The following is a 14395-nucleotide window of genomic DNA, read 5'->3' on the forward strand; positions in this document are numbered from 1 at the left end:
GCAATATTTAAAATTTATCCTATAAGCTAGGACCGACATTTTTATTGTAATATTATTTTTGCAAATAGATTAAGTTACCTTAGAGTATTTTTTATATATTTATGTACACATAAATACAAGTGACATAATGTCGTGAAGATAGATAAAAAATAGCACGGTACATTAACATTTGTAAGTATAGGATATACGATCATTATTATTATTATTTCAAGTATTTTCTTTATTTAATCATACCCACAATGTGTTTATATATAGCGCAATGTTAAAATTGTTAAATTTATTATTGATTAAAGGGGAGGTAACATTGTATTGTTTTTTTAATTAGGGTAACACCGCCGAATACCAAAATGGCAGAAAGCGACATTGGTGCGTTATCATGTGAGCCGATGAAATGATGTTTTCTTGAATTTTTTCGTCGCGAGTGAATTTTAAAATTGTGTATCAGTGAATTGTGACATAGTGAACCATGGCGGATTTAAAATCACCGCCTTTTAGTGACATTAAAAGACCTGAGGAAGTCGTCAGGATGACGACTAACGATAGTCTAAAATTCGCAGTTCTTATCGGGCTGATAGAAGTCGGACAGGTAACCAACCGGGAGGTGGTGAACACTGTTCTACACCTGGTAAGTACATACGTAGGCTTTCCGTATTTATAAAAATATAACGAATGACATAGCGCCTTAAATCTAATTGGATTCGACTTAGAAAGGTTATTGCATCTCAAAGATTTCTAGTGTTATGAGTCAATATTGTGACGCTTGTAGTACCTAAACTACTAAGCTTGATGATATTTTAATTTCTACAAAATACTCAAATTATTGTGGTTAAAAAGTTGCATCTATTTTCATTGTTTTTATCGATCGCGTTCGGTCGTGAATCGTAGGATCGCACCGACCTCGCGATCACCAGCGGCCGGCGAGCGCTGTTTGTTTTGATGACTCTATTATAATTTGACGGCGTTGTTCAAGTGTAAATAAAATAAACATTGCCTTTACATCAATCATCATTATATTACTGGAAATATTGGGCACCACCATACGTTGCACAATAGATTAATGCTTACTCTAAGGAATGTATACTATGTCAGAAACGTAATTAAAGTTCAGCTATATTTTTTTACATACGTCAAAATTACATAGTTTTGATTTAGGTACAAAAATATGTAGATTTCTGCACTATCACAACGGAAAATAATAGATTAAGCGATCGACTAGAAAACTGACATCGAAAATTAATTCAGTTACACTAGCACTTAACTATTGTGTTGTAAGTGAAGGCCGTTATAGATAACGGTGTCTTTAATTTGATTAAACAATTTTTGCTACGTATTTATTAGCTTTTACATGCGGAGTCGCCGGCTTGATCTCATAGAAATAATCAGTTGTCTATGATATGGCATATTGAGAGTGTGGGAGGTAACTCTGACCGCAAATACAGTGGGGATTACATCGAAACGATTAACGTGATGTAATATAGTCTAGTCTAGTAGTATATAAATGGACTATGTACACAGTTATTTTTCGGTTCCAACTAATAGTTAATGAGGAGTCTTCAACCAAACAAAATCTTCTATATAGAAGTATAATAGATAGCCTAACAGAAAATTTAAAACTATTAAATCATTGTTGTGTGCAAGTCCAATAAGATATTGTTAGGTAATAGGTGTACGCTATTGTTGTCGCATCTTGTAGAATTCTCCGACGTCGTTTTTATTATTGTTTGTATTTTTTCTTCGGAGAAAGAGAAATCAAATGGTTTCAACCTCTTTCTGTGAAGCGCTGTAATTCTTTACTAGCATTTTAAATGCAAAATAATCTTATATTTTTCTGAATTTTGCACGTCTATAGGTTTATATTCTTTAAATTTATTTCAAAACAGTAAAGGCTACATGTATATTTTACTTTGTGAGATACTTTTTAATTTTTACTAAAACCGAATTCACAATCGTGGCGCTTACATTCAGATGTTGTATCGTTGCGCTTAGACAGCCTCATGATACTACCAAAGCTTAAAACTATTATGATAAAGGAATAAGGAGAAAAAGAGGGCAATGTGAATTACTTGTTTAATGTTAATTATTGGGATGTATGGTATACGAAGAAATCGTAAAGATAGAGATGTTTACTAGTTCACGAAATATTATGACTCTTTTTACCTTTTTGCAAGTTTCATAATGATTGATTGACCAAGAAAAGCTCTACACGTTTTATAACAACTTTACTAATATACAATTATTATTTCTTGAAAAAAAGGTCTTTGCGGTCTAATTTCATTATCATTATATACATAAATACGTACATAAATAGCTTCACGCTTTATCCCTAGCGGGGTAGTCAGAGAGAACGGAGCGCCAAACCCTACGGTCTCTACATACCTCTTTCACCTCGTCCACTGTCATCAACCTCTTCATATATGCCGGGAGATCCTCATGCTTTTTACGTGGCCTTCCTCCTTCCTTTACATATGTTTTTAATTGAATTGGAAACAATGTTTTGCCAAATATAGTAATAAAATAGAAAATGAAAATAATCTATTCTCTCGAGGGGCGTTTACAGCACCCACATTAAGTCGTTCCAATACTCAACAACAGCCTCAAAACAACTCAATATTTTAGATATCATAAAAAATCCATCTATCTGCAGGATTTGTACCTGTTCCTAGAGTCAATCGATCTCTTTAATTAAAAATGTTGCCTAATTTTATACGAAGGCGTATTCAATTTTACTTAGCTCAAGTAGTTGCCTACAATCATTGAAGTCGATAGCTGTTGCCTCGAGTATGTTAAATTGTTTAGGAAGTAAGGTGTGCTCGGTAAACTCTTGTGTTTTGTTAATTAGAGAACTGGGACCTTGGAAGTTTTGTACGAGTAATTTTTCTTTCAGGTACTAAATAGATATTTAATATACTATTGATTTAATGCTGGTTAAAAAGCTATTTGTCATCTGTGAGTTACTCTTATACTCCTTTTGTTCTTCATTATATCTGATTATTTTCTAGTTTTAATTTCTTCCAGTAAATAAATTGATTTACGATAAATTAAAAACCTACATTTATTTCAGTTGCTTATCGGGAAAAATATTATATTTCATTATTGTTGACAGTATCACACAAAAGAATACTAAGTAAAAAGAATTTTGGGTGCTGTCGTTTTATTTTCGTTCAATTTCAGTTCATAATACCTACATATTACTAAAAAATAAGATATATTTAATACTAGATAACGTACTAGGCAGATTGCAACATCGTATATTGGCAACTAAAGGTTTATTTTACAGTGATGCAATATTTGAAGAAAACGTGGGCGTCTTGCCGCATGGAGAAACAAGGAGAGACATGAAGTGCCTTAATAAACCTAATAGATCATATTTGATGCATACACATTTTGATATATATCCGCTACATTGCATTGCATTCAATAAAATTGTTATTTAATAGCAATTTTGTCGAACAACATTCTTATAAAAATGATATAAACTTTTGTATTTATAAACCGATCGAAATAAAACATATACTAAATGTTAAGCACTAAATAGAAGCTTGCCAAAATATAATAGTTATATAACTGTAATTAAATCAGGTAAGTCGATTCTAAGATTAGAGTGAAAACAGAAAAAAAAAACCAAAGTAATTGTTTTTCGTTTTTTTACACTATGCTTCCGTTAAACATTACTAACTGCTACAGTAATGATCCGTTACGATTTTAGTGTTGTTCCTGTCGTGCTTCAAAGAATGTAATACCTTCTTTCAATGACATCATTTTAGTATATTCCTGCAATTGTGTCTAAAAATAAAAACAATGCTCTCTTAATAAGACCTTGCTGACAATACTGCGCCACGATAATCATCATTTACGTCACTCCGTGCACCGCGCCGTGGACGACACATGAATATAAAAACATGAAATTCACATACCTAAGTATACTACCATATTTATGTTGAGGGCCGAAACTAATGGCACTTTAGATATGAAAATAAATAAATATTCATGTAAATATATCTGTAAATATGGTAGTTAGTGGGTATAATATCTGTCGATGATATTGAAATTGCATTTTTGTTTGACATGCTATGTTTACAATCACTAAAAGTAAAAAAATATAAATTGAAATTCAACGGACCATAATAAATCCATAATACCGTCACTTTGACTATGAAACTATTAACGATTCTTATTTATTTATTTAGAATGCCAAACGCTACGGTCTTTGCATTCCTTTTTTCGTCTTGTTTTTTTTTTATTGTGAATAGGCAAACATTAGTCCACTATCTCATCTGGTGGTAAAAGACGATACGAACGATGGTGGAGCATGTTTACCTATGTAATGCCTATTCACTCTTGCCTTGAAAAGGGCTAAGTTATAGTTATCGGGGAACAGCTCAGCGGGCAAGGACTAAGAAAGTGGAGGCGAAGCGCTGCGTATGAAAAGGAAGTATATGAACGACATATGGATGAAATCGCAGATAGAAAGGAGAAGAGGGTACTAGGTCATGCAGCGCTGCTGCATACTCTCCCAAATGTATCCTGTAGAATACCGAGAGGCAAGCTAATGTTCGACAATGTTCAAGGCTTTGCCTCAACAATCGCTGTGTCGCTAATGAGCTTCTTGGTGCGATTTTGCACTATTATCGACCTCTTCATACATGCTCTTCGGGGGATCCTTATGTTTTGTACATCATCTTCTTGTAGTATCATCGGTGTTGTGTTTTCGAGGTCAATCGAAGTCTTTCCCTGCCTTTCTCACCACTCACTCTACCTCCATATTTTTTTCATATTCTTCATTCTCACCGTGACATCCACGCTAATACCTGCCATTCTATGTGAGATTCAGTCAGTTAAATTGCGAAGAGATCGTATTAATATTCTACAAGAATATATGTAAAAAGCATGTAAAAAAGAAATATTTTCATTTTTATTAATATTAATATATTCATTCTTTTTAACTAATACCAATGCCATATTTTTATTAACACTGAGCAAATTAATACATAAATGAAAACTGTGACTCATCGCTGTCTGTACATGAAAGATGAATGAGAAAATCTATTATTAGGGACATTTATTACTGTAAAAATAGTACCCAAAACAGTGATTTTAATATGTTCGTCTGTCTGTCTAAACGTTTGTTCACACTTATCACACATATATATATGATATTTGGATATCTCCGCACAGAGAATCCTATTGAGATATCCAAGGTGCAAGTGTCAGGACATTCAAGCTATTTTCTTGGTCAGAAATAAAAATAAAATTGTCCTAAATTATAGTGGTGTTGTAAATAAAATAATAATAAATAAATAAATAAATTATCAGAAAAAAGTAGTTAAATGCAGTTTACACTATTATATTATGACAAACTTCCCTTAACATTTAGTGTTTGTTCTATTTCAATCGGTTCATACATAAAAAAGTTATGTCAATATAAAGAATTACATGAGACAATATTGCTACAAAATAATTGTTTTGTTGAATTGGTTGATGCTTTAGCTATCAATGTATGGATATTGTCTTTGAAATGATTATGTTATTAAATCACGAAAGTAATTCAGATGAAAAAATAAATAATGTAGTAAATCAGCAATGGCCGATGTCGCGAGCGGGTTGCTAGTTGATAATAAATTTATTGTAGTTTTTTTACTACTTATAAATACTTTAAAAAGAAAAAATATATATATTTTACTGCGCTCATATTTTTATTCATTTATATATATTGGTATATTATAAGTAACCACTTCTTGCGGCTTCGCGCGTCTGTAGTGCTATTCAGTTCAAAATTACTTGCTACATGCAAGCCTCGGCGGCTTCTTTACTTTTTAATCGCAGCGCAAAAGGAAATCTTTGAGTTTTCTCAAAAATTAATTACAGATGATGGCGTAGAGAAGTCTGGTCATATTGGTGATATAAAATACAAACGGACACAACAAAGAAACACTAATTTGAACCTACATATCAAATTAGTGTTTCTTACGTTAAATTTTATTGGACAAATTGGTTTGAACAACGCCATTCAGTGCTATTACTATCATTAGCCTAAAAATAATCTATTAGGCTTAAAGTTATTAACTTCAGGTTCAGGAAATTTTATATGATATTATGTAAATTAATAATGCACCTACTGCCAATTAAAGACTTATATCCATACCTATATTATAAATTCGAAAGTAACTCTGTCTGTCTGTCTGTCTGTCTGTCTGTCTGTCTGTCTGTCTGTCTGTCTTTTCCGCAATCAGGGCCAAACCGCTAATTTAATTGTGATAAAATACTCATATAGAGATACTTGAGGGTCCCGGGATGAACATAGGATACTTTTTTTTTCTCATATTTGTAATATTTTCGTTATATACCAATATATTAAAATAATTAATTTGACAAGGAATTTATTCCGCCATGTTAATAACAATCGTCGCTACGCGTTGCTAAGCAACAGCTTGCAAAGTTTGCTGTTTTAAGAAAACGTCACCCACAGTGAGTTTGCTTAATGCATACATGGTGCGCGCCGATATAGATTTATACAAATCATTAACAAAAATTAGATGATTTCTATGATTTGATATATTATGAAAATAAATATAATAGTCACTTTTAGCATTTCATCTAGATGGAAATTATGGTTTACTGTATAACATTCTAATAAATAATTAAGATGTGACTGATTCCAAATGACCTAGCCTTCGGGCGGCATAATATGAGTATGACCGACGCGAACGGGCGGATGACTTTGATGATTTTGTAAATTTTTATAGATTTTCGATTTTTCGATTTCGATTTACTATTATTTTTTATGTAATTATTTGCTGCTTATAATTAATTTATCTCAGTTCGGTTATCTATACCGATGTTATACACTTGAAATATCGTAATTTTAATCATTTGAGATTTTATTTAATATTGTTCGCAAAAATTAATAATTATTTAATATAGAAAAATGTTTAGTACGCGCGCACAGCAAACTTTAGGTTTTTTTTTCTAATATGAAGAATTTCCTTTAGTTACTTTTACTTCTTTGGTTTGTTCATTTCGGTTACTCAGATATTTTTTTTAATAATAAATTTCCACTTATTATTATTTTTTAACTTATTTTAATGATTTAGGCTTATATTTTCGCGGGCGTAGCCGCGTCCGGGCCCACTAGTAAAGATATATATTCTTATTAAGGGCGTTATGACTCAGTGGGAGAACGTCTAAATGTAATCACTAAAGTTGTAGTTTCGACTCTCACTCGGGGAATGGTTATTTTCAAATTATTTTTATTTCTTTACTCTGGTAGACTAAAGACGACATTCAGGTGCGTCACACAATACGTAATGTCTCGAAAATTTGGGGGAGAGTAGGAAAAAAACTTGATTAGGTAATCGATTGATTTTTTTATATTCCCTGCTAATTAAAGTATGAAGCAAAGTCTACCACTTTACGATCAGTGGGTTAGGTGAAACCCTAACGCAGTATAACAGCTAACACTCCTACAACCCCAAGAAAATTTTATGCACCGTTGCCTTTTCCAAAGGGCAAAGGGTTGCCGTAACTGACGTAGAATTATCATTGGGGTGCCTTCATCATAGGAAAATATATGTAAGTGTTTTTTTTATGTAAAAATATTATTCCAAAGAGATTATAGAATTATACGAGATACAGCGTTAAGCTGAAAAAATATTTCTTTAGCATTATCTTGCACATAGTAAGGCCGCCAAATTTTGGAGGCATTCCGTGTTGAGTGGCGAAACTCAACGCCGCGCTTGCCTTACCAGAGCGAAGAAATTAAAACATTAAACATTTATTTTCTCTACGAGTCTCTTCTCTTCCTGGAGTGGAAATCGAACCCACAACCTGTCGCGTTTAGTCGTACGCTTGTGCCCGTGCGCCACGTTTAACCTTTATAGTATTGCAAACCCCAAGAAACTAGAAAACGGTAGTTCATTAATAATAAACGGGAGAAAACAGTAGGTTAAGCAAAAAAGGAATGTTACATACTGACTAAACATAATTAAAACAATCACATACTTTTATTAGTTATCAATTTTTACACATATTGTTTTTGTTATATAATAATAATATTGATCACAAAATATAAAATAAAACGAAATAAAACGAAAATTATTTTCCACTTTCATCCTCATCTTCTGTTTATCCAGACTCATTTTCCTTTTTAAAATCATACATAGTTTTGTTGAATTTTTTCAGGGGCCTTTTTGTGGCTTCAGATGAGTAGCAGTCGATTATTAGTATGTAATGCACCTTTAATAGTTGAACTCGATAATCTGTTGCGTAATTTAGTTTTCATAGAGAATAATTTATAGCTGAAAGCTGAAAATAATCTTTCCACTGTGGCGCCTGCATAACAGTGTGGTAGGCATAACAGTTGTTTAACCAATTCACACAATATGGAAAATGTTTGAAGCCCATCTCCATTTATCAATTCGGGTACACGTTTCCAAAAATCGATAATATCGGGAATTTTGTTTTAGTCATAAGATAAATCGACATTTCTTAACATTCGCCACTCTCTATCCAATTCTGATATATTATTTGGACAAATCTTTGCTATAATAATACAAATCTGCAATGGAAGGGAAGTGTTTCTGTTGATTCAAAAAGTCAAGGTTCAATATTTTAATTTCCTCTGCGTCTAAAATATTTCGTACTTCATCCTCTTCCTTTTTAGTGAGACTCAAATATTCAATTTGTACAAATCATTCCTAAATAATTCTGTATGCAGTCAGTATTTTATCGTATAGTAAATATAATTTTGGAGTTTCAAACTGCTCGGTAAATATAGGAAACACAAATTTCAAAAACTCGAGTACAATTCCGTGGTTGGTTCGAGAGCCTTGGAAAGAATTGATTGTGCAGAAAGTAATCTATCTACATAAATTGCAGCTTAAAAATATAATTTTATCGATGACAGTTGTACCAAAAGCCTGTTTCCTACCTGAATAAGCGACAACTAATAAGCGACAATTTGTATGATTTAACATTTGTGAAAGCTTGAAATGTTTTGAAATCTGCAATACGTTTTGGAGAATTTTGTATATGGTTAAATACTTCTCTACAAAAGTCTTCTACGCCCCTTGATAATTTCTCACAAGCGTATGATGCGCAAAGCTTAAGCAAAAAGAAGCTTCATTTTTAAGCAAAGTAACGAATGAATTTCTATCTCCAAACATAACATTGGCACCGGCATAGACAACGCCTATCATGATCGACTTGTAAAGAATATTGCGTTCAATAAAATATTCTACTATTTTGCTATATAATATTGTTGCTGTACCATCTACGTTAGGTATTAAAATTAGAAATTTATCTTATCATTGAAATCTAATTTTACTATTCTTTCGACAAGCGCTAAATGTTTTATTGCTTACTCATCACTGCTTTCATCAACAAGAAATGCAAAAGTTAAGTTTTTAGGTTACCTTTTACCTGTAGCCACTTCATGCAGGAGATAATAATAAATATGTAAAATAAAAGAACATGTTGAACATAATATCGTAAAACAACATAATTATTATTTTTTTATTTATTTATTTATTACTATCATTATACATAGAAATATATTTCAACATTATTAAAGGTACTACAAAAAACCACGATGAATTGTCTCGAGTACCAATAGCTCGTCTATTATAGGTTTAAATAATATTTCTTTAATAGTTGATTTAAGCTCCCCTCAGTAATTTTACTTCGTATTTTAGTGTCCAAGTTATTTATTAAGTAAGGTAAGGTATTTATTAAGTAACCATGTATGCCCTGGTGCGCTGTCCGTATTTATTATTAGCTGATAATGAAACTAATCTCTTTAGTGTCATATTGCGTGTTGCAATTTTATGAAAAAAAAATATTTTGAAACTGTGAGTCGAAATAATTTTCTTTTAATATTGTAAAATTAATTTTATTATAAATGGGAATAACCTGGCAGTATTTAAAGAGAAGGTTTTCATCAGTAGACGCTTGCAATTAAATTTTTAAAGGGACGATGTTTTTTAATATTCTAACCTGTAGCCGGTATATGTAACTCAAGTAAGTTTTGTCGGTTCTGCCGTAACTTTTTTTTTTTTTATGGAAAAAGGACAAGGCAAACGAGCGTTCGGGTCACCTGATGATGATCACCGCCGCCCACGACCCCGTGCAGCACCGGAGGAGCTACAGGTGCGTTGCCGGCCTTTGAGGGGTAGATAGACGCGCTTCTTGAAGGTACCTATATCGTACCGACCTGGAAACACTGCCGCGGGTAGGCCATTCCACAGTTCGGTGGCGCGTGGAAGGAAATTTCTACGAAACCGCACAGTAGTGGAGTGCCACGTATCCAGGTGGTGTGGATGGTATTTAAGTTTGTGACGTACTGTGCGGTTGGAAAATTCGGCGGCAGGTAACAGGTCGAACAGTTCCTCAGAACACTCACCATGAAAAATACGATAGAGAACGCACAGCGAGGAGACGTCTCTACGCAGACCCAAAGTGTCAAGCCTTTCACAGCACATTGGGGTCCTTAATGATTCGAACGGCTCTACGTTGTATGCGATCAAATGGGTCAAGCTGATACTGGGGTGCACCAGCCCAGAGATGAGAACAGTACTCCATATGAGGCCGAACCTGGGCCCCATATAGGGCCAATCGGTGTTTTAGCGTGAAGTACCATCTCGCTCTATTGATGACCCCCAGTTTCTTCGAGGCCAACTTGGCCTTGCTTTCCAGATGATCGCGATACTGGAAGTCACTCGAAACATTAAGGCCCAATATACTGATACTGGGCGCGGCTGAAAGGGGAGTGTTCTGAAAGACTGGCGATACGATAAATGGGGTTTTTTTAGTGGTTAACGTGCAAACCTGTGTCTTCAGGGGGTTAAATTGGACCAGGTTCTTCTCACCCCATGAAAAGACATTCTCGAGGGATGCCTCAACAGAAGACACAAGTTTATTTCGGCACTGTTCAGCGTTTTCCCGAGTAAGACTTGCGCGGCCGGAGTAAACAGCGTCCACCGTACGTGTCATCTGCATAGCAATGAATGCTAGAATCTTCCAGCATGTCATTGATATGCAGAAGAAACAGCGTGGGGGACAGCACGCAGCCTTGGGGAACGCCAGCGTTCACGGGCATATGTTTGGAGCAAAAATCGTCGACAGCGACCTTGATGCTGCGCCCAGTGAGAAAGCTGGCGATCCAGCTGCATATGTTCTCGGGAAGCCCATAGGATGGAAGTTTAGCAAGGACCGCCCCATGCCACACTCGATCAAAGGCCTTCGCCATGTCCAAACTAACTGCCAGGCCCTCTCCCCTACTTTCAATAGCCGCAGCCCAACGGTGGGTAAGGTAAACCAGAAGATCACCGGTTGAGCGACCATGGCGGAAGCCATATTGACGGTCATTAATCAATCGGTTATCCTCTAGATAAACCAAGAGCTGGCTATTGATGATGCTCTCCATGACTTTTGAGAGTAGGGAGGTGATGGCAATAGGTCTGTAGTTAGATGGATCGGAACCATCGCCCTTCTTCGGGATCGGGTGGATAAGAGCGCTCTTCCATGAATCTGGGACTACGCCGACTGAGTAAGAGTGCCGAAACAAACGCGTTAGCACCGGTGTCAGCTCAGGAGCACAAGAACGAAGCACTAAGGGGGAGATGCCATCTGGCCCGCTCGACTTATGGATGTCCAAAGAGGATAGACCTCGCCTTACAGCTTTTTGGCTGAACTTAACCTCAGGCATTGTGCTCTGGCACCGCGGGATGGTCGGTGGCGTTGATCCTTGGTCTTCCAAAGTCGAGTTCGAGGCAAAGAGAGCGCCCAGGAGATCGGCTTTCTCTTTCGCCGTATGGACCAAGATGTTATTCCCCTTGCGTAAAGGCGGAAGCGAAGGCTGGCTGAAGTTGCCGAGTGCCGCCTTTGAGAGCGCCCAAAACTGGTGAGTTCCGGACGGGTAGCTCTCAAGCTTCTCGCCGATTTTGGCGATATGCTCGGACCTTGTTTTGGCAATTTGCCGCTTAAAGGACCTAGAGGCCCGGTTATACTCTCTTTTTGAGGCTTTCACCTTCGGATCCTTAGTTGCCAGTGTCTCGGCCCAGATTTGATATGCCTCGCGTTTGCTAAGGGCAGCAAGTTTGCAAGACGTATCAAACCAAGGCTGTGACTTGCCACCGATGGGCACTACAGTGCTAGGAATATAAAGTTCCATGCCCTTCAGAACCACGTCGGCAACATCAGCGGCACAGGTACTAGGATCATCAGAAGAGAAGTAAACCGGCCCCCAGGGATAAGATGAGTAAAATGTACGCATCCCATCCCAATCTGCTGACTTGTAGTGCCAGACGCGACGAGTTGCGGGTGTTCTGCGACTGCCGCGCTTAATGGGCACGACACTCCGTACCAGGCAGTGGTCAGAAGACCCCAAAAGAGCATCGACCACAACCTGGTACTGTTCTGGGTGCGAAGTCAGCAGAAGGTCCAATAAGGAGGCATTGTGGTTGTCCACGTTCGGGAGTCGCGTAGGCGACTCAACCAATTGAGACAATCCGTTCGCCATAGCAAGGTCAAAAACGGCCCTCCCAGCGTGGTCGGTGGTGTGTGATCCAAGCCAACTGGCATTGTGCGCGTTAAAATCGCCAAGTATCACGACCTCAGCAGAGGGGATCTGTGAGAGCATATCGTCGATGGCCGATTGCATGTGCTCCATGAGCCGATCCGTTTCCGCATTGCCACTGGGACCTGTAAAGGCATGCGTAGACTCGGGTTCGATCGTCCGAGTCAACACGGAGCCAGATAGTCGACAGGTCCCGACCTTCAAGATTAGCAAGACGACGGAAACTCAGGTCCTCCCTAACGAACACAGCGACCCCGGCATGAGGCATAAAGTTGTGTTCTATTTTATAGCCGGAGTATTGGAGGTAGGCTGTGTCGCTCGGTCGGACAATTTGAGTCTCCGTCAGAAATAACAAGGCCGGCCGTGCCGTCTCAAGATGGTGGTGGACGGCATTCAGATTGGAGTGAAGACCCCTGATATTGGAAAAGTCCACGTTTAGTGTGGTAGGGGTTGCCGTGGGGCGTACGTCTCGTTTGCCTTGTTTGTAATTTGGTCTTGTGCGCGGTACTGTGCCCTCCCCAGAATTCGAAGGGCAGCCTGAGCTTGAGGACTCAGGGAGGGATTCCTCCTGGGATAGATTCTCTTTATGTGCCGCTTTCATATTCCAGGAGAGGAAGGGGGTGGGGGTTGGGCACCGGAGCCCGACATTACCTAATGCGAAACGCAGTGGCATAAAGCCACTACTTAACGCAGGTTTTAAATGCCGGGGGTGGTATTGATCCGGTCGAGTCTGCCCAAACGTGTTGCCATTGCTGGCGACGTGACTCTACCACACGTACTTTAGTCGCCTCTTACGACACCATATAGTACCAGGGTGATCCTATTCTAGGCCGGGATCACACGGCCAAAACTGTGCCGTAACTACTAAGTCCATATGACAAAATTAAATCAGCTAATGCGTTATAAAGCATCATCTTAGTCTTATACGTTAATCTACTCTTGACAATAAAAATATTTGCCAAAAATGATCTTAGTTTATCACATACATAATTAATATGCTTATGCCAGTTGTTAATCCTAAATATTTATGGGATAGTGCTACTTCAATGGAAGGACAGCCACAGTGGCTACTGGGGTGGTGCAAGCAACAGTGAGTGTGAGCTATAAGACTACAATTAATATCGCTACCTGCTTTGAGGTTTGGTGAATGAATATGTATCAATTTAGTTTTTTGCAGATTTAATACTAGATGACTATCATGACACCATTTGTTTAACATATCGAAATCTTCCTGTAATAACGTTATTTCTTCATTCGCGTATTTAGCAGCTACAAGCATACAAGTATCGTCAGCATATTGATAAGTTATACAATTGTTAAAAATTTTACTCATATTATTTATATAAGTTATAAAGTGTAAAGGCCCAATTCCGCCCAATTCAGAGCCTTGAGTCGTGCTCTCCGAGACTTTTATGCTAGTGCTAAAACTGTCGCCTATTTTTAAGCAATAATTCCTATCTCTAAGGTAATTTTCACACCATTTAATCAATGGACCACGTATTCCGGTGTTTTCTAATGTTTGTGCAAGTGTTTTGTGATTTAATGTGTCAAAAGCACGGGAAAAGTCAATAAACAGCGCCAAAACATGTAGTTTCTGATCAAACCACATATTTACTTGGTCCGACTAATACGACAATAACATTGTCGTATTTTTACCTGGTCGATAACCGTACTGGGTATTGTTCAGTATATCATTTTTTCCGTAAAAAGAATGAATTTGATTACTTATAAATTTTTCAGTAATTTTATTTCACACAGAAGTTACCGTGATCGGTCTTTAATTGCTGACAACATCTTGTTTTCCTTTTTTATAGACAGGTCTCA

The 14395-nt window shown here is 36.9% G+C and overlaps 1 protein-coding gene across 3 annotated transcripts in view; it reads left to right on the forward strand.

Moving 5' to 3' along the window:
* Positions 1–340: 340 nt before the first annotated feature.
* rg (A kinase anchor protein rugose) overlaps positions 341–14395 on the forward strand; it is a 424034-nt gene continuing 409979 nt past the window's right edge. For all 3 annotated transcript variants that reach the window (XM_085196877.1, XM_085196889.1, XM_085196885.1), the window contains exon 1: positions 341–625. In XM_085196877.1, coding sequence (XP_085053003.1) covers positions 467–625 — 159 coding nt within the window. In that variant the 5' untranslated portion in view covers positions 341–466. The remainder of the gene's footprint in view (positions 626–14395) is intronic.

The sequence above is a fragment of the Heliconius melpomene genome, chromosome 13, assembly GCF_056956725.1.
Source record: "Heliconius melpomene rosina isolate 202511_hmr_F chromosome 13, ASM5695672v1, whole genome shotgun sequence".
NCBI classification, from domain to species: Eukaryota; Metazoa; Arthropoda; class Insecta; order Lepidoptera; family Nymphalidae; genus Heliconius; species Heliconius melpomene.